The sequence below is a fragment of the Sinohyriopsis cumingii genome, chromosome 8 (genome assembly GCF_028554795.1).
Source record: "Sinohyriopsis cumingii isolate HCF-2022 chromosome 8, ASM2855479v2, whole genome shotgun sequence".
Lineage (NCBI taxonomy): Eukaryota > Metazoa > Mollusca > Bivalvia > Unionida > Unionidae > Sinohyriopsis > Sinohyriopsis cumingii.
Genome location: NC_142968.1, coordinates 68,267,035 through 68,291,487, shown reverse-complemented (window position 1 = coordinate 68,291,487; position 24,453 = coordinate 68,267,035). Strand labels below are relative to the sequence as shown.

Genomic DNA, 24,453 nt, shown 5'->3' with positions numbered 1-24,453 from the left:
TTTCTGTAAGTGTGGAAGCCCTTTATATTCCAACAAGCAGTTTTTGAGAAACTGCCTTCAGGTTGTTCTATTTTTAGTAACAGTAGTAGCTATTTTTGATGTCAAATCATAATTATTTGTGAAATTGAAAGCTCTATAAGCCAGGTTACTTTCTGTCAAATTGGTAAGAGTCGGCTTAGCAGATTTTGAGGAGTTATTTTAAAGTTTTCTATTTTTAGTAATGGCAGCCATAAATAAAACAGTAGACGGGTATCAACTGTACAAGTTTGAAAGGCCTTAATGCTGTAATTCTGTTTTCTTCCACTTTTGGCTCAAATTGGTTTAATGGTTTTTGCAAAGAAACTGAAAACAGCAATTATCGACGGATGTATGATGGATGCAGATTCTCACCATAAGATCTCTTAGCATCATGGATACAAAGTTTAAATTGATCCAAATTTAACCAACTTTTCACATCCTACTTACCCAGTGATACAGCTCTCTTAGTTGACAGGCGGCATCTCTTTACACCCCTAACCTGATAACCCCTCCTCTGGCAAGTGGCTAGAATGATTCCAGAACTCTTGGGAGGCACCAGTGGGGAGAGAACTAAAAATATTTCGCTCTTTGTTGTAGCTGTGAGTGTAGCTGGGGGTCTGTGTAAACTGTGATCTGACTCATTTTGTTCTTGGGTGTCTTCCCATGTGACTTTCTTTGATTTTCTTCCCTTGGGGCTCCCATTTCTCAATTGATCCTTTCTTACATATGGCTGACCAACATCAATTGAACCACCAGGTGGCACTCTTGCTCCAAACCATCTAGAAAGTTCAGTCTGAATTCGAGATGTATTCCTTGGACAGAATAAAAGGCACTCATCCCTTGATGCTCCACCATAAAGTGCACATAAAGAATTTGGATCAGTTCGACGTGCAAGGACAGGGTCTGAAGGACCAACTGCATCAAGCCAGATTGAGCGTGCAAATGTTCCTCGTATACCAATCGCTAATACTGGTCCAATATTATTGAGCACATCAACTTTTGATTTTGTATCAGAATTATCTACAGGCACGGATGGTTTGGCCATTGGAAGACTGAGAAGTTCTGGAGTTGGATACAAAAGTCTGACTCCAGCCAAATCAAGTCCTTCTTGTAAAAGACGATTAAAAATTCCCATCATGAAACATGGTTCCTGGAAAATTTTCTTATATATCAAAGACATTGTGATCTGAGTGTCATAACTTTCATTTTCATCATTCAAATTCTGATCAAGGAATCCCTCTGCACAGTCTACAGTCTGCCAGAAAAAACCCACACTTGTATTAAACACCTTGAATGCTGCCTGGGGGTCTGAATTTACCTGTATGAATGTTGAGAGGGGCTTTGTTGTGATTTCTGGCAAAGGAGGTCTATAAACATATGCAACTTTGTGTTTTGAGGAAACCTCCTGGGCTGAGGCTACTTCCATAGATTCCATATCTTCCAGCCATGGACACACAGTATTGATGGTGTTTGTGGATAGAAACTTGATCACATGCTGCTGAAATGTTGAACTATCCTTCAACTCATCCTTGAGCTGCAATGGAAGAATATATAATAAGTCTGAACAGAAAACACGAGTGTTTTGAATGGCACATTAAATTCTCACCTTGAGTTTAAGTTCTCTATGGAGGCATTAGTATTACATAACTAATTCTGAAACTTATTGACCAATGGGTCTCAATGATCTTGAAATTTAGTCCAAGAATGCAGATTTGAACTAAACTTACTGTGCAGAAACAATTATTTTCTTATTACAATTACTATGACTATTACATCTGACCATTAAACCTAGGAACCTATAGGTTTCTTTATTACCCTAGGCACAAGCCATCCACTAAGTTTGGTTTTCCATATCTTATGTGCAAGCCATCCATAAACTTTATTCAAAATATGTGGTCTAGAACTAAAATTACTATGCAGATAATTTGACTGCTAACATTTTTATACCGCTCCGGTGGCCTAGTAGTTAGAGCATCCAACTCGGATGTGGGAGGTTGTGGGTTTGATCCCCGGTCGAGTCATATCAAAGACTTACAAAAATGGTACTAAAAGCTGCCTCGCTTGGCGCTCAGCATCAAGAGGTTAGTGTTAGGACTGGTCGGGCTGGTGTCAGGATAATGTGACTGGGTGGGACATCATGCTACATGTCTGTGGCATGATGCCCCAGTGCTAGACATCACTATAAACTGCCACACTGCAGACATCATAGTGATATGACTAAAAACTGGGGGCCCCGAGTGGCCGAGTGGTCTAAAGCGTTCGCCGTTACGGATCACTGCCATCTCACCTCTGTCTGCGCCGTTTCGAGTCTCAGATTCAGCCAATGTAGATATGTGAGAAAGCATGCCAGTAGCTTCTCGTGGGTCGGTGGTTCTTTCTGGGGTTTTCCCGGGTTCTTCCTCCACCATTAATACTGGCTGCCATATATAGCCTATCGTGTGCTGAAAAATGGCATTAAACCCCACAACAACAACAACAACAACAACAACGACTAAAAACTTGTTAAAGCTACGTTAAAAATCCAAATCACCGCTAACAATTTGACTCTCAAATCAGTGTGCTTCTTTCTTAACAAACATGTAAGCACATGTAAGCCATAAACTTTGGTGAAGGTACAAGGTCAAGAACTGACTTTTTGTGTGCAGAGACCATTTGTTGTTGCTGTTGTTGTTGTTGTAGGGTTTAACGCCATTTTTCAGCACACAATAGGCTATACATGGCAGCCAGTATTAATGGTGGAGGAAGAACCTGGGGAAACCCCGGAAAGAACCACCGACCCACAAGAAGCTACTGGCAAGCTTTCTCACATACCCACATTGGCTGAATCCGAGACTTGAACCCACGCAGACAGAGGTGAGATGGCAGTGATCTGTAACGGAGAACGCTTTAGACCACTTGGCCACTCGGGGCCCCAGCAGAGACCATTTGCTTCTTTCAGTCAATGATGTTGACCTTTGACCTTTTTACCACTAAAATCAATAGGCTTTTTCTTACCCCAAGTGCAAGTCTCACAAAGATTGGTCCCAGTCTGTCATGTAAAACTAATGATATTGTCTGGAAACCATTTGTCATCTTCTAATCACTACAAACTTGACCTTTAACCCCATGACCCCAAAATTAATAGGCTTTTTCCTTACCCCAAGTGAATGACATCCACAAAGTATTCTCTAGGGTGTTGTTTTGCAGAAATATTTTTTCTTCCTTCAGTCAACCTTGATCATATAATTCTTTTACAGCAAAATGGAAAAAATCTTAATTACACCATGTGCAAGCCATACACAATGTTTGGTGACTTCAGAAAGTGGAGAACCCTAGTTATTGTGCAAAAAACAAAACTTGGTAACAGATGGATAGATGAATGGACAGTTGGACAACTTTGTACATGATGACTAATGCACAATATGTTGTAACTAAATATCAAGTTAGTGATGAAGGATACAAACAACATGGAAACACAGCTATAACATGCTTCAATATAACATTAATTCTGACATAGCAAAATCATGGCATTTTTTCTGAACTGTTACAACCTCTTTATTAATTTATACTAAGTTTAAATTACTAGAATATTTTATTGCCAAAGTAAATGAGTTTGATTTGTCAATCTTGTAAGATGTGTTGTATTGTTGAATAAAAATGCTTCTCTTTCAACTTTAAATGAATACAGCTGTTAAGACCAGGGGTCCAGTCTAATAAATTCTTCAGGGCCCCTACTGGTCAAGTGGTCTAAAGTGCTCTCCGTTACGGATCACTGCCATCTCACCTCTGTCTGTGTGGGTTCGAGTCTCAGATTTGGCTAATGTGGGTATGTGAGAAAGCTTGCCAGTAGCTTCTCGTGGGTCGGTGGTTCTTTCTAGGGATTTCCCGGGTTCTTCCTCCAACATTAATACTGGCTGCCATGTATAGCCTATCATGTGCTGAAAAATGGCGTTAAACCCTACAACGACAACAACAACAACAACTAATAAATTTTTCAAATACTGTTTTTACTTGCAAACTGTACAGAACCCGATCAGCCATGGCATAATACACTGGCAGATCTGGGTCTATGCAGTTTACTAAGAGTAGTAAGTAGAAAAATAGCAATATAGATCCTGATATGTCAGCACATTATGAGACAGCAGATCAGGATATATGTTATTTGTAGATAGATTTAAGCAAGCATAGCCAGTAAATAGTGGGATGTCCATTTAGTACACAGGGAGGAGGGGGTCTGAAGTTTGCATATGTGTATGTATGGGGGGAAGTAATACCAAGTAGTATCTACAAACATAATAACACAAATATATAATAGCTACCATGAGTAAAACCTGTTTGCCTTAGCCAACAACAAACAACCTATAGTATTCGCATATTTCCAATTTGTTTGTACCAACTTAAGGATTTTAAAAACAGTGAGAAAAAAGGAAATAAGTTATAAATGGGTGCAGTAGATCATTTTCAGTTGGTCAGTGAGATGGCAGTATTCTACTCAGCAGGTTGCAATTCCATGTTAAGCAGGTGCAATCATGGCCATGTCAATTGGTAGCATGAGAAAATGGCCTGGCAGTCCTTAAAGGTATGATAGTAAGCCAAACTTTGGATTCGCATACAAAGTCAAATGCTTGAACTAAACAATGGTACCTGATTTATCACAATCCAAAATGTAGCTTGAAATATCAGCATTGATTATTAAATAGGTTGTGCGAGAAGGAAGAGATGTATCCTCCCTTGTAGTTTTTTTTACAGTACACATGTGACAAATAGGTAAACTGTAAGAAATGATATGAGTCCCTGTGTCCCTTTCTGGTTTCATGAACAGTCCACTGAAGTTAAATATGAGTCATCTCCATCCAATATCTAGTTTTTATATTTCCCAACAAAAACTGAACAAATAGAAAGAAAGAGCTCAAGTACACATTTGTTCAAAAAGATGTAACTCAAATATTTTTAGAATTAGTAAGATTATCAAACACAGCAAATCATCACATCTATTACTTGAAAACAAACACTCACCATTGCAAATATGGCAATTTTGAAAATAAAGAAACTCCCATTTGTTTCAAAATACCAACAAGCTGACTTTGATTGAAGGTAGGAGCGGTTACTAAGCAGAAGCATATGTATGCATGGTGGGGGGTGTAGAAAAAAATATGCCAGGAAGCAAGAGGAGAGGTGGTGTAAAACAAATGATTTTTTTGCATATGTACTAAATGAATGACCCCTAAAAAGTGGTTGTATTATTAGTGAACGATATCCATAGTAACTATCTGCCAACATTTTCTGAAAAACTGGGTGGGTGGTCTTCTCACTGCATAAATATGTTACATAAAACCAAAGACAAGAATCCAGAAACAGGAAGGTTGGAATAACAAGATTTTGCAGAACTATGTGTTTTACCTACATAACACGCTATGATACTAACCAACTGTATGAGACCTGTGGAAAGTTCAACACACAGTCATAACATTGATGATGACACTGCCATTGTTACTAGAATGTCTTGCCATCTCCCAAGACAAGTGAAACAAAACTTAAGATGTTATCGATCAATAACGTTTTTTGTAAAGTACCTTTCCCTTCTTGCTCTTGATTGGGAAGAATTTGGCATCAAATTGTTCTGTGGGAGTAACGGCAACCATGAGGCAAAGCTGCTCATTCATCCATAGTTGCTGCAACCCAATAACATTGAATGGTAATGTTAATGGTGAAGATTCTGTTCTGTTGCTTTTCTCCTGGAGATAGCTGAAATTGTGTGGCACAAGGGAGAGGAGCCAAGTCAGTAACGCCGTATAGCTGGCAGACAACCCATCTCCTGAAACAGGTAGAAAGGAAAAACTTAACACTGCTCAATTTATCTCCTGAAACAAGCAGACAAGACAAACTTACACTGCTCAATCCATCTCATGAAACAGGCAGACAAGACAAACTTAATACATTAACCATAGCGACGAGTTAATGTGGCAGGAGGTAGTAGCCTATTGCTGGGATCTGTAGCACCAAGGTCATGCATGATACACTAAAGTGGGTGGTATTATAGAAAGGTAGACAGATGTAGCTCTACAATGACACCAAATAATCTGGAATATCTAGTTGCACTACAAAATACAGATGGAAAAACCTCATCTTTTGGACCCGATTTTTTTCTACCCAAGATTTGCCCATGGTCAGAATCTGATTTTGTGTCTGGATTTTAGACTTTTTGGTCTCAGATCAAAGGCAGGCCGGTATGAACTGCAAACAGACAGATGAACCTTTGCAAAAAGTAGGATAAGATGGGCACTTGGAATAAAGAGTGCTCTCAATACAAAAAAAATTAAACGATGCTTCTAACACAACTAGGCAGTATGTTATTGAAAGATCACCTGGTATTTGGTATTTTTGGATCTATTCAGAAATAGCTTTCAAAATGTGTTTTCTACTCGAATTTCAGGCAAAAATGACAAAAACCTCCAGGGGATAATGTGTTAACACTGCTCAATTCATCTCATGAAACAGGCAGACAAGATAAACTTACACAGCTCAATCCATCTCCTGAAAAAGACAGACAGGACAAACATAATACTGCTCAACTGATCTACTTAACCCTCTTTAATGTAAATATTTAAGCCATCAAACTATAGTTGAACACAGCTGATTTCGTTGGAAAGGGCCTAACCAAGTATACCACCTAGAATATTTTGTTACATACATTTTGATTCAATTTATGGTTTAATGTTGAAAAACAGGAATTTTTATCATGTCTTGTCTTGTACAGACTCTAAGAGCCAGTGACAGTAAGTCATGTGTTATGCCTTTTTTCGATTATTTCATTTAGTTGCCCATATGCCACTTTTGCTAACAGAAAATTAAAAAAGGACACAGCATACCAGTATCCACACTTTTGTTGCTCTTGCCACGGTGAAGTATAATCTCTCCATTAGAAGACAGGTGTACCGTCAGGAGCAGGCATTCCTGGTGTGTTGTCAGTATTGGTGGTAGGCTGCATGGGGCAGGTTCATAGGAGGCATCCTGAATCATGTTTTTAAAAGAAATTGCAAAAACCTTTATTGACTTATTTAATACCAAACTGTCTGTCATTTTTTACACACTTGTTTTTATTTTAATATTATTGGCTGTATTAATAAAAGTTATGTTTTACCTGGCTCTAAATTATGAACATTCTCAGTTTCATACAGATAAAACTTCTCTATACAACAAAACTAAAGTCCTAGTAGATAATTAAGTTTTTCATGGATTTATAGTAGGTATTTTCCTTGACTGATTATGAATGGGATCAAGGCACATAATTTCAGAACAAATTTATCAACTGTGAATTAAATTTTCAAGAGTAAATTGTTAAAATTGCAAATATAATTTGAAGGCATCAAGCTTCTACTGGCATAATGAGATTAATAGAATCTATGTTGGGGTTTGTACCAAGAAAAGGAAAACACAGTCAATGGGATACGTTATTTGTCTCTCCATAATGCTCTGTGGAATGGGGAAACAAATAATGTAATCCCATGTCTGGGATTTCCTTGTCTTGATACAAACACTGACATGATTATTTTTCTCACCAAATTTTTCCCATTCAAATCAAAATAACCCTGCACTTTTGAAATATTGTTTGCAAATTTAAAACATATTATTCATTATGTACTACAATTGCCTCTCAGTGAAAGTAAATGTCATCAGTTCTTACACTCTTTTATGAAATTCTGAAAAATTATATACCTGTATGTTGAATCAAAAGTTAAATATGCTGCTCTTAGAAAAAAACATATAAAAAAATAACCTGTTGATGGGCACAAAATTACAGGCAACACAAAATGATTTACTTTTCTTTACACTAGATTAATTGATACATTTATACAACACATATGCCACTCCACCCCACCCTACTACAGACCAAACAAGTTCAACACTTTCAATGTATTAAAATCTCTTCAGGTCATTCATGTATCACAAAAACATGCACATGGAATTTCACAGGTCAACCTCAACTAGTTTTGCTGAGTTAGTTCATTAGCTCATAACAAGGTTTTCATCAGGATATGCAAAAAAAACATCTCAAAAATGTTTACAAAAAATTGAATAACTGACACAATGTCCAAAAAGTCTAATCAAACCATTCATATATATATATATATATATATATATATATATATATATATATATATATATATCAAACATAATTTGTCCACCTCATGCTTTTGCTTGTCTTGCAAAAAAAAAGAGATTTTGTTAATAAAATCATCTACATATAAATACAAACATGCCTATGAAATGACATTTGTCTGCCTCATAAGGTTTCTTATTAACCTTGTTGAAAAAGACTTTGCTAAAATGGAAACAATTGTGTAAAAAAATGTTTAAAACAAAGTGGTTATGGCCTGCATGTCTAGTACAATCCAAGCTTCAGTAATGAGGGCATTTAGGTAAGTGTATACTGATGCTATATTTCAAATTCTAAGAGTGTGATAAAATATTACTGAAATAAAAAAACAGTAAAAAAAAAAAAAAACTGATATTAAAGTCAATTTAGGATGCTGATGGATTCATGTATTAATGGACATGGACATGGAATTTCAAAGTAATCGCTATACTGAGCTTTCATCTTAGACCACTGAGCCATCTGGAGCCCCTATGTTGTTGAATGATAAGTCCCATTCCCAATTTTCAATAAATTCACAATGCAAGTCATCTCAGCTTTTCATAAATGCAATACTATAAACAAAACAATCCTAACATAATTCACAAGGACAGCAATAATGATGAAGGCACTGTAAAGTGATGCATATGTCTTACAACCTGCTACCACAAACAAGGAAAAATCTAGTGCTACATATAGCCCACCTCCCAAAACGATCATCATCCTAAGACAACAGCCTCTCTTTTCCAGATGGTGACTGAATTTTTCTTCTTTCATCTGATCTACATATTAAACTTTTGTAAAAAGATACCCCTCTCATGCACAGTTAGTAGATTCCTTAGTTGATAGGTTACACTGTATGTACAACAACTTTACAACAAAATCAGTGCAGGACCATATAGCCAGATCTGTGTTGACATACCATTAAACCCTAATACATGCATATATATATTAACATCTATTCATACAAAGTTGAACAGCTGATACAGCATATGGTAAAATCTCTAAACTAAGATTATCAACTGGGCAGGACAGAAAGGTTTTAATTTGAAAGTGGTCTGATTTTGCAAGATAACTTTGCTCCTTTGATATTGAAAATGATTAAACTGGGGAGTGGTAAAGTTGAAGGGTGGTCTCAATGTATAAAGGCAGAAAACATATCATCATGTCATTACTTGTTCAAAACATATACATTCTTAGAATTCTAAACAATTAATATTTGTAACATACAATATCAAAGATAACAGGTGTTGCTTCTGCACAATTCTGATGTCCTGAAACTGATGCAGATGGTCGCATTGCGTCCAGCCGTTTGCCAAGACGAATTCTGTTTTGTCTCTCTTGGTCTCTCTCTTCCCTCAGTTTTCTACAATACAAAACACTTTTTATTATTTTTTTCTAAGTAAATTCATACCTAAACAAGAAGAAACAGAGAATACATCTAAATTTCATTTGTGCCATTCTGATGCCAGATTTATCTAGAAGAATTTTGGTTTTGGTTTTCCACCTTCTAATCTCTGGTCTTATGGAAAAGTGGTCACTGTAGCATGCAGTATTTAAACAAATTTCTTACAACAGTAGACTGCAGAAATTATCCTGAAAACATCAAGAGTATCATTTCATCCCAACTAAACCTGAAGCCAATTATTAATCTGGAATGATTAATAACATTCCAGGACACACTGTAAATGTTAAATTTACATGGAACAAATCATGGATATATAGTAAATCCTTGATATTTGAAATATCAATTACTCTAATACTCAGCACCATTCAAATGCATTACTCTTTCCTGCAAGAAAGCTTATTTTGCCTGTGGCCTTAAGAACTGGAGACAACTTAACACTCGAACCAAAAGATATGGGCCCACATCACTTTTAACTTTATGGTCAATGTATATAATACTTATGGCCAAGCATCGGATTCCACAGTTTTATACAATTCATGCTAGTTTCCAGAAAAAAAATATAAAATGCAAAGAATTCTAAGCATCAAAAGGTGCCATTATAAAACCTGCTTGACAGTTTTATTAAGGTTGCTTGAAATACCTTAAATAATTTCAGGGTTATGCTCTGCAAAGAAAATGTTTATATACAGACAGATTGATTATGGACAGGCATACATACACAGCAGCTGTTATACGCCACCACTCAACAATATGTACTGGAGGAATAACAAAGTAAAAGTGATAGAATTTACAATGATTCAGAGGCTTAAAAAAAGAAGAGTCCTTTGACAGTACTGACGCTCTATACACAAAATTTACAGGATTTCAGAAGAAGTCTGTTTCTTCCACCCTTTTATTATTTTTAAAATGCTGAATAGTGAAACCACCAAAGTAATTACTAAGAAACTCCAACATACGAAATTTGTGATATAACCATCTGTTCTGAAATAGCATTACCAAGAGTTTCTGACTGACCACCAAGGTTGATATGTGTATTTGTTAGCGGTCAGATCAGTACCAGTTTCATATCAAAATATATATCTGTCATAAGAAAACCTCATGTTGATACAATGTCCATTAAGAAGTAGCAATAACAAGATTTTCAAGTTCACTTGTGGACATGATCATAAAAAGTCTTTAAAAAAATTTGAAAATCTCACCATCAATATAGAAGGAGTAGTGGTAACAAGATTTTCAAGACCTTCATTATGGCAGCTATAATAGATGTACATGGAACACCATTTCTGTCAAGACCAACAAGACTTCAGGATGAGACTGTATAGCAAGCTTTATAACTTTCTTCCTAGTAGTTTTGGATAAGCAGTGATAACAAAATTGTACTAATGGATGTCCAATCACTGGAAAGGCAATGGACAATGGATGACAGGTTGTTGCTTAACCTGTTCTGGTCTAAGACCAGTCAAGATTTGAAAAAATTTAAACTTTATTATTTTTGTTCATCATCTCCAATGTCATAATGCATTCAATAACAAAAAAGTATTTTAAACTAAGATGCATATAACTTACTTGGCCACTTCAAGTCGTTGCTCCTTCTCTCTCTCTGCTGCCAACTCAGCCTCTCTTCTGGCCTTGGCCTCCCCTGACAATGTTGTCACCTCTGGTTCTGAAACTGATTCATTTGCAACTCTCTTTGATGGTAGTCGTTTGCTCATATCTATCACTCTTGGTGGAAGCTTGTATGATGGTACTGGCCTGAAAAAATTATGTTCAATGTTAAATGAAAAAAAGGCCACATAACTGGGGCTTGTAGGGTCCAAATATTGTCAGGGTTACAAACTCTTTTGTTTTGTGTGCAGCAATTATTTGCTACTTGGGGTAAAAGTAGCAGTAAAAATTACTAATACAGTAGATAACTAACAAAAAATTTTAAAAAGTTTGCAAGCACTGAACCCTTCCATATGTCAATATGTTGATAAAGCAACTTTTTTCAATCCATAAGGAAAAGAACTCACCCTGTTCACTATCTCTCATATTAAGCAACATCCATCATAAAATGGTTCTGGATCCAACTCTACAAATATCTGGTAAAAATGTTGATCACAAACTAGCTATTAGTACTGGTAGCAAAATGACAATCTGGATGAAAAATTTGCTACTTCTTGCTACCAAGTTATGGCACACTTATACAAGGGTGTGTGGTCCAGTTGTACATAAATTCATGGCATGACAGGTCACTGCATAATGATCTTGAAACACTAAACTGGCCAGCTTTCTTTTATCAATCTCATGCTTTGTCATATATAATTTGTAAAATAAACCATAGCAAGTAAACTTTTAATACTTTTAGGGAATCAAGACCCTAGATTTTACAGCTAGCCAATAAATGAGTCTATTTTGGTAGTGACTGAATACAAATAAACCAATGAAATATCAATTTATCAAAACAACAATTTTCTCAATTCTAATATACCAGCATGTATTCTCATTTCTCATTCAACCTAGTAAGTCAAAGATTTAATACTATTGGAGCTATATTTCCCCACCTTGCAGGCTGAGGTTTATTGGAAAGAGCTGTTGCAGCCACCCCTTTTGCTGACAGGTTCTGTTTTAGTTTCTTCCTCTGCTCTTGCCAACTAACGTCATCCTCCGAGTCACTGGAATCAGACTGCCTACTGTAAGAATAAGGTAACTGTTAAATCTGCTCAAAAACCAACCAAAATATTTTTAAAGCTAACACAAGTATGTTCCTTGTGGTTCAAAATGCTGTAAAACAATAAATATATCCACCTTATTTAGTTTTAGAGAAATCTTGGTGTTGCAGACTGAAAAAAGAATTGATTAAACTCAGTGTCTTCAGTTTTTTGAAAATATGTCTCTCTTTCCAGAGTTTGGAAATTTGCAATTTATGCAAATGATTGTTTTGATTTATGAATGGGTCTAATACATGTTTTGAGGTAAAACAGGTTTTATGCATTAAAAAATCATCAGGAATTGAAACTGGGACCCTGAAAGCACTAGCTCCAAAGTTGCTATTGCCAACCCTAGAATTAATTATGGGTGGGCTGTGTACATTTTCCTGTGCCACACTGAGTTTTTCACCAGTTATTTACATATGCATGACAAAATAATGCACTGGCGATCATGCCAGCTCATTTACTTGTTTTCTCGTCCTCTCAACTATGAAGACCGCATCTTTACAAGCCAGGGTTTCTATAGTTTATTGTTGTTGTTGTTGTGGGGTTTAATGCCATTTTTCAGCACACAATAGGCTATGCATGGTGCCCAGTACTAATGGTGGAGGAAGAACCCAGGAAAACCCCAGGAAGAACCACCAACCCACGAGAAGCTACTGGAAAGCTTTCTCACAAACCCACATTGGCCGAATCCTAGACTCGAACCCACGCAGACAGAGGTGAGACGGCAGTGATCGGTAATGGAGAGCGCTTTAGACCACTCGGCCACTCGGGGCCCCCTTCTATAGTTTAACATCTACATATGCATATTGTCAAGTCAGTTGAAGTGATGTACTTTGATCAATCAAATATTTCTTATCCCCAGTTAGAACGCTTTGGCTGTTTTTGCCATGGCTGTTTGAAATAACATAATATGGCTAACTACCAAAATTACTGGCAACTTATAAATGTACATGTACTTTGAAAGCTATATTAATCAGTCGAGTTTACTGGCAACAACTAATACACTTCTATCATAAACAAGTTCAGCAGAACCCAGTACCCAGTATCTGACCTGCATTCACATGCATATCAGTATAACCAGTTTCTGATTTTCCAAACATTTTAAGAATAACTATAACATTGTTGATAACAATGACAACAATTATGGAAAAGTGACTACTATATCTCATCATGCTTATGCAGGTTGTGATAATAATGTAGCTACAATATCACTTCTGCGCAAAAAAAATTTCTTTGTATGCCAAGGCTTCCACTGAACCATTGACTAGTAAAGATGTCCCTTCCCATCCCATATCCCCATTTCTTTCTCAGCTTTCTGGGGTAAATTTCTCATAAATATTTTTCATTACTATTCATTAGAAGAGACACATAATCATGTCACACTGTTATCTCATTAGATATTGTTGTTGTTTGTGGGGTTTAATGCTATTTTTCAGCACAAGATAGGCTATACATGGTGGCCAGTAATAATGGTGGAGGAAGAACCTGGGAAAACCATGGAAAGAACTACCGACCCACGAGAAGCTACTGGCAAGCTTTCTAACACACCCACATTGGCTGAATCCGAGACTCAAACCGGCACAGACAGAGGTGAGACGGCAGTGATCCGTAACGGAGAGCACTTTAGACCACTCAGCCACTCAGGGCCCCCGCATGAGATGGAAACCTCAAATCTGTCACATATAATATGTCTTCTTGCTATGACAGTGTATATGATGTTTCATCAAAACAAAAAAATTATTGGTAGGGGAACAGTCACTATAATGGATTTTCTTTTTACATTTCATCTTTTGACCCCTTCCAGGGATTCCAGGATAGGATCACAAAAGTCAAAAATAATACTCATGGACAGGATTCCCTAATGAACAAGTAAAATCCCATACACTGGTTTTGGAGACTGGGTAATAAACTCCATCCACTAGTGTAGGAGGAGATTTTTGGTGATGGTTAAATTCCATCCACTAGTGTAGAAGGACTTTATGGGTTATCATTAAATTACAACCACTGGTGTAGGAAGAATTTTGGGGCGATAGTTATATTCCATCTACTGGTGTAGGAGGAGATTATGGGTAAGAGTTAAATTCCATCCACTTGTGTATAAAGAATTTTTAGGTGATGGTTAAATTCCATCCAATGGTATAGGAGGTGTTTTCAGGTGATGGTTAAATTCCATCCAATGGTATAGGAGGTGTTTTCAGGTGATGGTTAAATTCCATCCACTTGTATAGGAGGAGCTTAGATGATGGTTAGATTTCACCACTGGTGTATGAGAACTAAGTTAAATTCCATCCACTGGTGTAGGAGTTTTGGGGTGATGGTTAAACTCCAACCACTAGTATAGAAGTTGCAATTAATGTTAAATTCCATCAAATGAAGTGGGAGAGACTTGGGTGATGGTTAAGTTCCAGCTACTTGTGTAGGAGGCAAACTGGGAGAGGGTTAAATTCCACCCACTGGTGTATGAGGAAAATGGGTAATGTACAGGTCAGCAGTACCACAACATGCCTGATGCTTTTTAAAATAAGTATGGGGACAATAATTCATCCATGAAAAGAAAGTAGACAACTGCAGGAAATTTTCAAGAGTGATTGGGGACAAAGAATGGGAAAAAAATGTAACCAGTTGGGAATATGACTTTAAGTGTTATTCACTGAAGACTATTATCAAACCTCTGTGACTCTTTCAAAATCGTGGCACTGTCACACATACATCTGGCTTTAAAAAATATTCAAGAAAGGTGTCATGAGCAACATGAAAGAGTTGTATCACCTACAATGAAAATGTACCTTTCCCAATGTATACAGAAGACCAGTATAAACAAAACAAAGACCAAAAACATTCCTGTCACAAACCTACCTGCTAGGATCAATACCAAGAATCTGTTGCACCCGCCCTATACTCTGCTTCTGTTCCTGTTTCTGTTGCTCAAAATTCCTCAAATCCAGAAAAACTGTGGCTCCTCTTTCTTCTCTCTTATTTTCTGGAACAGAATTATGACAGTAAGTAAACTTGAAGAAGAAAAAAAGAAATGACTCCATTTATGAATGTTCTTATGTTTCCCAGAAAAGGCAGGTAACATGTTTGTCATTCTTGAGCAGCTTCTCTGAAAAATAGGTCTGAGAAGCTCTCGATAAGTTTACATAAATTTTGCCTTATTCTAGTGTTCAGTAACTTTTCTTTCGCAATGAATGAACCAACAAAATACCATAAAAACTTAAATGCCTGATGATACAAAAAATGTCTGGATGGAGATTAGGTCTGTAATGCTTTCTGCAATTGCTATTTAACATCCCCCAGTAATACAAATATAAGATAGTTTGCACTAATATTCTTGAATCTACCTAGACCATCAAATCTAGTAAAATGCAGGGCTGCATATTTCAAATTTCCCCATCTTTGCTGTTGTGGATCTCACTAATAGACAAGCCGCTCAATAATAATTGGAAAACAAGGTAAAAATAACATTTTGTTACCATGTTACTCTGAATGAATTTGGTCAATATATGGTGAAAGCATTCATACAGAATGCCTGTAAAATCGAGGACATCTGCTCATAAATCAACAAATACAAACCATCTAACTTTCACATGCAACTTTGATATAAAGGACATCTGTCCAAAAAGAAACAATTGTTGGCCATTCAAATTCATTCACAGACAGGTATAACTAAAAACAAATTCAGCTCGAGTAGCAAGTTTAAGAAGAAAAAATATAAATTTTATTTTACCTAGAAACAACAATGGAATATGTCTAAAACCTCACCTAGTTTTAGTACTCTGGGTGTTAATATTCTTGGTACAAAGTCATTAGTATTGGTCCCACATGAGGCTGTTTTCTTTTCTATGGGTGTTTCCTCATCTTTCTGCTCAAACACTACTGTCTTATCTTTCGATACTGTCTTCTTATGTTCCTTAGCTGCAATAATAAATCAATAATTTTTACACTTTCAATGTCAAGACAGTAAAACTTAAAATAGAAAAGCATGTGTGAGAATAGTTCTTTGTAACTATGGATAACCTTCAATCAAATCACTTTTCTGCATTTTGGGAATAACATGTTCTGGCATTATATAGATAACTCTTTACTTTACCAGACCCTTGTTTGGCATAGATCACACGTGTTCATTCTGTTCAAAATAGGTTTGTGTTTTATATACTCAAGCAAATAATTAAATCTGTTGTTACATACACTTACATCACAGATACTAAGTAATTACTGAATCCTAGTTTTACTAAACATTTTGCAAATTACACCACAAGTTGAGATTTTACATTACCATGCTTATGATACTTCAAACTATACCAATATTTTTTGTCTGAGGTAATGCTCCAATACTTGTACATGTAAACAACTAAGCTTAGCTTACTGCTCTGTAAATACTTAAAAAACATGCTGTGAAAATGAACTTGCATATGGTACATCTGGAGTCGATAAGCATGACCTAAGGTAGTACATAGAGTTGTATTATTGCTATTTTTAATCAAATACATATATATTGTGGTGCAAAACAATATCAGCATGATCCTAAATATTTTTTTTCTAAATAAATAGATATATTCAACAAAAATATGTCTTACAAACCAAATCATCTTATAATAAGAAACAAAAGACATACAGTAATGTTCCAATCACAAGCTTAGTGATGTACAGACTGAATATGTATCAGCTTAAGTCTAATGTGCAGAATGGGATAAGTTTAATCAGTCTGATTAAACAATGGTATTTTGGCTATTGTATAATGGGTACAAATTTAGAATTTTCAATAAATGTTGCAGCCTTAGTGCAAGGTAGAGAGAGTGGAAAGATTATGAAATAACGTTCCTTTTAAAATAAAACAAGGAAACCTTTTTATTGTTGAAAATAAAAGCTGAGGAAATCCTCTGAATTCTCTCTTCAGAGCTAAAGCAAGACTCCTTTAAGGAAATATTCAAGATTTTATGGCTGTCTTTAAGTCCATTGTTCCTAATGAATGTTCTGTGCAAGAATAATTTTTACCAACCAAACAAAAAGATATTCAAAACTCTCAATTTCAAGAAGCAATATTGAGATAATTTGTAAAAATGAGGCCTGAAAACCCATAAAATGAAATTAAATATCCACTTTCAACCTTTGTATTTCATGCCAATGCAGTCATTTCATTTTCCATAAATCTAAAAGGTCTCACATACAGATGCAAGGGTCAGTTGATCAGAGATATAATGGAGCCATGGCGAGTGTGGAGTTTAAACAAGAGCTTTAATTCATATAAAAATTAAGCTGCAACAAAATAGAGTTGTTACTGCAGAGTAGGAGCAGAAAAATACTGAGATCTGCTTCAACTGCAATACAATGTGTCAAAATGGTGAAAGTTAGATATCAGAAATAGACTGTAGACTAGATTTCATAGTAATACTGAACTATCATAATGATGCTAAATAATTGGTCCTTCCAATCTCCCAGACATCATATTTTCTAAAGTTGTAATAATTTTAAATAGTACAAAAAATTTCAGACACAAAACAAGCTTCTTTAAAGTTGAAATGCAAACTAAGTAATGCTTTACCTCCTCAAAAAATGATGACTGAATAGTCAATCTTTCAACCATAAAATTGTTTTGATTACCCTAATTATCCCATGGATCAACGAAGGAGTATTCAATAGGCAGCAATAAAAAGATGAAATGCTGCACAACTCAAAATGAAACAGTTTCCTAAACATACAGAGTTGCAAACTTGCTAAAGGTAATGGTAGAGGAAAAACAACCTTTCGATTCTTAAGACATTCGGTGCAATTACTTAATGAATCACTTTGATAACTGTTAAATCAATTGTCATCAATGTTACATCAAGCCAGCATTTGATTTCTGGCTTCTCTTATTTTTACTGCTGAAGAGTGCATTAAGAGAGACAAAGAAGTCATGCACACCAATTCATATTTTCACTGCAAGCAGAGTAACTTGTGTGATAAAAGGTATCAATATTTTATGCAGTTTATTATCTTTGTTTTCCCATTTCCAGTAAAATTAAAACTGTGTTTACATTCATTTGTGACAAAGCTGTCAACAAATCTAGCTTGTGAGTTATTAAGTTCTTGAGATCATATTTTTATTTAATGGATTCTTTCCCCTTGATAACCTCATTTTGGACATACCAGTAGCTGATTTAATCTTCATACCCATAATAGTAGTACAAATAGAAATCTACAATTATATTGATGAACCAGTCTAAGTGATTTGGTTAGCCATTTCTAGAGTGGTAGTATTGAGAATGTTTCAAAATATTTTGAAGGAAAATAGAGGTAAGATAATAAGAATACATGTATATCACTTCATTGACATATCCTGTTGTCAAAAATAATCTTGATATTAGAACTGGATGATGCTTGTAGACCTGTTTCTCGATAAACAGACTGTCATATCTTTATAGTAAAAAGAATGAAAAGCAAACATCAGAAATGCAACCAGAATCTGCATTTATAAAAGAAAACACTGAAACATTAATCATTAAGTGTTCTCTATCAGCAAGCAAGTATAAATTGCAACCTAGTTTACCCCCCTTGACTATTTCCAACCAGAAAAGAACTTGTTGGGAACAATGGTACATAATCATGACAATAAAGATATTTAATTTTCCAGACAAATATCCTAGAAAATTGATACTTTAACTTTTATTAGTACATAATTACTGGGACTAATAGAAAAGCAATTATTTTGGGGGTCTTGATATTTAGGTTAATCATGGTAAACCAAGAAAATAGGTCATATTAATCCAATCTAGGCAACAAATATCACAATATGTATCCATACTGCATCTGATTTCAATAGGTGTATTGGGGATATGAAATTAAATGACAAAATGCACAAATGGTAAAATTTCTTCCTTCCATACAAGTTTTCACTAAAGATTAAGTAGGTACTAAGGATTCAAATCCACTAATAATATCCTCCATTAATCCAGGAATTAGTCTGGTTTTGTTTCTCAGAATAATTTGAGGATTTCCTCAAATTTGATGAATTTTTCAGCTATTTTTTTTTCAGGGAAAAAAGGCCTCCCTGGTGTAGAATATTTCTACTACCGAGTTATTTTTTATCCTTTGTATACCAGCCACAAAAATTCTGGTATTGTCACAAATCTTGTGCAAGAAAATGCACAATCTAAATTTGAGGATAGTTTTACAAAATATTTAGAACTGGAATGTGCTTCCTAAATCTCCTGTTGTTCACAGGTGTACATAGATTCTCTCAGTGTAAATGTCAACATTCTTAGTACACTCACAATTCTTCCCACTAAACAACTGAAAAATCAATCTATCCACTCCTTTGCATGGAAGCACAGATTAAACATAGACATGGAGTGTAGCTGACCTGATTACTCGACATCCCTGTTGTCCATTGCATATCTCGCTAAAGTCCTAGAGGAGAGGATCAATATCAATGTACTGTTATCTTTCACACTCTATTCCAAGGTCATGGTTTTTCTAAATATACACCCCAAACACCACCACCCACCTCCCATGTTTTCAAGAATGCTATAAATCTAAGTTTATCAGACCTGATTCCTGGGTATCCTTCTTTTCCTCAGCATTGCTCCTGATGGCTCCAGTGGAGGGGTCAATGTTACTAATATCAACACCACTCTCCTCCATTGCAATCTGAGCTAACCGCTGAATCAATGTCAAAGAACCAGAGCTTTCTGGAAAGCAAAACAAATTGTGAAAAATACTACCTTTGAAACATAGCAATAACTTGCAATAACTTAATATTGTTTCTAATCTGATTCTGTTCTTTTGCAAGAACTGTCTAAAAAGCAATCCATGCACACATTTTCCATTTTTATTATTTATCTAAAAATTGAAGCATCTTTGTGCCTGTATCTGCAGTTTATAATAGTCTGGTGTTTCATGGACAGCACCATTTTTATTTAGGACCAACTATTTATCATATTAAGTCTTTTGGCAAAACTTCCATGTAGATATGACCATCCATTCAGAAGTAGTAGAAATAATAGACTTTAAAGATCACCACCATGGAGGCCATTATAGATGTCAGAACTGCACCATTTTCATTAAGGGCCAACTTGACACACAAGTATTTTGGTGTGTGTGCATTTCTGGACTGTTAATGCAGATTTAGCAATTTTAGTCATTTGCTATGATGTCTGCAGTGTGGCAGTTTATAGTGATGTCTACCACTGGGGCATCATGCCACAGTCACATTATCCTGATAGCAACCCGACCAGTCCTAACACTAACCTGTTAATGATGGATGCTAAGTAAGACAGCTGCTAGTACCATTTTTATAAGTCTTTGGTATGACTCAGCCAGGGCTCTAACCCACAACCTCCCACATCCAAGACAGACACTCTAACCACTTAGGCCATCGGAGAGGTCCACAAGTATTTTGGTGAAAACCCCATGTTGATATGATCATTCATCCAAAAGGAGTAATGATAACAAGATGTTCAAACTAGCCAGCATGGTAACTATACTGGAGGTCAGATTGGCAAAATTTTAATTTAGGACTAACTAGATACCATAAGAAGTCTTTCCGTGTTGATATGACTTACTGTTCAGGAAGACTAATGATAACAAGACTTTCAATATGGCTGCCAAACTGACATGATCATCCACTGTGGTTAAGTAGTGATAACAAAATTTTCGATTATAAGTGATGCCTTTTTAATTTAGGACCAACAAAACCCTGGAATGAATGTATGTATCAAGTTTCATGGCAATCTTCAAAGTAATTTAGGAGAAGCAGTGATAAGAAACTTATTCTAATGGGCAGACAAATAGTAATTGATCAACAGATGTCAGACAACAGGCCATATGATAATGTATTTTTTGTCTATGATGAGAACAGCTAACAAAATTAATTTTTTCATATAACCTTCTAAAGTCCTATGTCTTTCCAGTCACTTGTCTTTATATCCATCTATTTGTTTTAAAATTATTTCACAGAACAGAAATTATTCAAAATTAGGTCAAAAAGGATGTGATTTTCTTACTTCATGGTCAAAATTTTGGGGAGCTATCACTGGTCTTCCTTGTTAGAGAAATGTTTGACCTAGTATTTCACTCCAGACATTTATAACAAAAGTTATTCACATTCCTAATTTTGTATATTTTCTCCCTCAAGTATATAATATGGGGGTGGGGTATAGCTATCACTTTCTCCCATCCAACTGTCTACATGTCTGAGTTGTAAATATGCTAAATTCAAAGGATTTTAATGACACAAATTTTTTATGACTGATCATATTTTACTTTGTCCAAAACTTTCTGGAGATCCCTCCTCTGCCTCATGGAGAGCTTTATTGGCTTCATTGTTTCGCCTCTCTGACTCCAAAGCTGTGAGTGGACGTGGTAGTCCGTATCGGTTATCCTCCTGAAGACTCTGGAGTAAGGAATCTACAGAACAGAAATCTTATTTAATCTGGTTAATTTTTAAAAAGTTCATCATTACTCCTCAAAATCCTTAAAACCAAGAACCCAAGCAATTTATATGAGCAATACCAATTTAGTATACACTTTGGTCAATGTCCCTCTGCATAAAGTATTCTGCATTAACTGCATTTGGACATGATAAAATTTTTAATCACAAATAGTAACACAATAAAGAGAAGCAAGAAAAATAAATTCCAACAAACAGATAATTAAGCACATATCAGATTGTATGCTATTATCAAAACCAGGACCATCACAGTTTCATAGATAATAATATGATATTCAGCAGTAATACTTTCACTTTTGCCATCACAAGTTATATCCCTGCTTCTGGAAGGGAATTTTGCTGACTATTTAAGGTAAATGGTTTCCTGCAAGCAGAATTAACCAAATCCCATAGCCTAATGTCCCAGACTATTCATATTTTAAGTCAGATAATTAAAATGTTCTAATTAAAAGTATTAGTCTGGGACAGTGCCTTTTTTCACACTTTATCTGGCCATCCATGCTCTCTGGGCATAATGAATGCTTGAGCCAAGTGAAAATATAGGTGGGACAAGTGAATTTTCTGAAACCACTTGCTCATGACAAGTGTTTGAATTTCAAAGAACTTCAGCCCTGCCTGCACAGTAAACTTTTGATTTTAAAAACAAATGTGAAAATCTAACTTCTTGATATCAGACCTATTCAACAGGTACAATTCCATATAATCCATCAAATCTTATTTGCAATGGATGCTCAGACATGGGTAACATTATATATTCTCTCTCCACAGAATATGGCCGGGGCAAACAATTAAACATCTTTAAAACTGGTTCACTCTTCACTACATACCTAAATCAATATTATTAAGTGCTTTTGTGGAAAGTACTGGGGCATTTGCAGACACATAACTTGTTGCTATCAGCATATCTTTCATCCTTTGTTTCTCCTTTTCAAACTGTCTCTTCATCTTCTTATCTTCCTTATCTGTCTCAGAAAGGGTGTGATACCAGTCCTCCCTCCAATTTTCTTCTGTGAAATTTTCCTCTCTTATGGTATTTCTACTGGTAATGTTCTCCTCCATTGCTCTCTTTCTCTCTGCAGTATTGATTAAAGCATCCTCAACTTCAAAATCACCATCCCCTCTCTCCTCCTTCTTGTTTATATTATTCTGGTCCATATCCTCCTCTGCAGTGTCTATATCCTTATCCAAATCCTCAGCATGTATTTCCATTTCCATCCAGCTCTGCAGTTTTAGGTCTGAATTTTCATAGCCACTGTCACTTTTTATTTCAATGTCATTTATAACATTATCCTCTTCAGTGTCATCCCTACTTTCATCTGTATCCTCTTTCTTGCTGAACATCTCTGTCCAGCTAGATTTTCCTGAATGTCCCTCCTTCTGAAGCATATATGCCAAATCATTGTCATAAGTTTCCATCATATAGTTGCTGAAAACTATGCTGCTGGTATCAACAGGACCACTGTCTTGTAGCTGTGAAATTGGTGTGTCACTGGGACTAGATTCACTACTCTCACTGGCATCCTGGTCTTTCTCAACATCAATAAGGGAAGATTTCAAGTGCTGGTGGAAGATCACAGGTTCTTCATCAGACTCTATCTGTTTAAATAAGAAGATAATGATGTTAGTTGTAACAGTTTTTAAGACCTGACTATTTTTGGTTAATATCTTGGTTTAAAATGAATCTAGTGTAAATTTAATATGTAATTGCCAATAACTATTATTCTGTTTTGCTATCATGCTTCTTTGGTTCAAGGAGTTTCCGCATATTTTTTAATCATACACATGGAACAGTTTTTCAGTTGTAGTCACATCTAGATAACTAACAACTACCGTATGTATACAACATCTTTAAACATGTATAAAGTCAATATTCCATTTAAATGAATACAACATGTGACCTATGATATGAAAAAGTTTTGAAATCATCCCTTGAACTGGTTGCTGATACTCAATGACTGCCTGATGTTACATTGTTGCTGCTGTTCTTAGTTTAACCCAGATAGACATATTGTGTACTTGTGCCATGTGGTATATGTATAAACATGCCAACAGAGAAACTGCTCTGGTGGCTAGTGGTTAGAGCATCCACCTCAGATGCAGGAGGTTGTGGGTTCGATCTCCAGCCAAGTCATACCAAAGACTTATAAAAATGGTACTAACGGCTACCTCGCTTGGTGCTCAGCATTAAGAGGTTAGTATTAGGAATGGTCGGCCTGGTGTCAGGATAATGTGACTGGGTGGAACATCATGCTACATGTCTGTGGCATGATGCCCCAGTGCTAGACATCACTATAAACTGCCACACTGCAGACATCAAAGCAATATGACTTAATTTTTTTAAAAGCTACATTAAAAATCCAAATCTCACACAAACACACGGACACATGCCAACAGAGAGATTGAACTATTATGGACTAGTAAATTTTAAATCTAGATAAAAGATAAATTTAGTTTTGTTACCAAAATATTTGCATTGATAAGCTGCTAATTTAGCAGTTACCGAGGTAACAAGTGAAAAATAGTACAGTAATGTATATTTAACTAAAGTCATTGAGATGATGATCCAGTGTCTGTCAAACTTACTCTGCAAGTAGTATTTAACAAACTTACAAACTTTTTTCAACAGGACACTTGACTTGTACTTAAACAACAGATACAATTATTAACAAACATCAATGATAAAAAGACTTACATCTATTATCTTCCCGACTATCTTGTTATCATAATCCACAACAATAATTTAAGAGCACATGTATATTGATTCTTTAGATTTTTACAAGGCATGTAA

The 24,453-nt window shown here is 35.7% G+C and overlaps 1 protein-coding gene across 2 annotated transcripts in view; it reads right to left on the bottom strand.

Moving 5' to 3' along the window:
- LOC149793756 (dynein axonemal assembly factor 8-like) overlaps window positions 1–24,453 on the bottom strand; it is an 82,921-nt gene that overhangs the window by 47,230 nt on the left and 11,238 nt on the right. For both annotated transcript variants that reach the window (XM_089967740.1, XM_089967741.1), the window contains exons 3-13: window positions 22,493–23,261; window positions 21,479–21,622; window positions 19,765–19,905; window positions 15,998–16,150; window positions 15,092–15,215; window positions 12,083–12,211; window positions 11,106–11,291; window positions 9,362–9,497; window positions 6,867–7,008; window positions 5,571–5,812; window positions 466–1,552 (exon numbers count right to left, since the gene is read on the bottom strand). In XM_089967740.1, coding sequence (XP_089823866.1) covers window positions 466–1,552; window positions 5,571–5,812; window positions 6,867–7,008; window positions 9,362–9,497; window positions 11,106–11,291; window positions 12,083–12,211; window positions 15,092–15,215; window positions 15,998–16,150; window positions 19,765–19,905; window positions 21,479–21,622; window positions 22,493–23,261 — 3,253 coding nt within the window. The remainder of the gene's footprint in view (window positions 1–465; window positions 1,553–5,570; window positions 5,813–6,866; window positions 7,009–9,361; window positions 9,498–11,105; window positions 11,292–12,082; window positions 12,212–15,091; window positions 15,216–15,997; window positions 16,151–19,764; window positions 19,906–21,478; window positions 21,623–22,492; window positions 23,262–24,453) is intronic.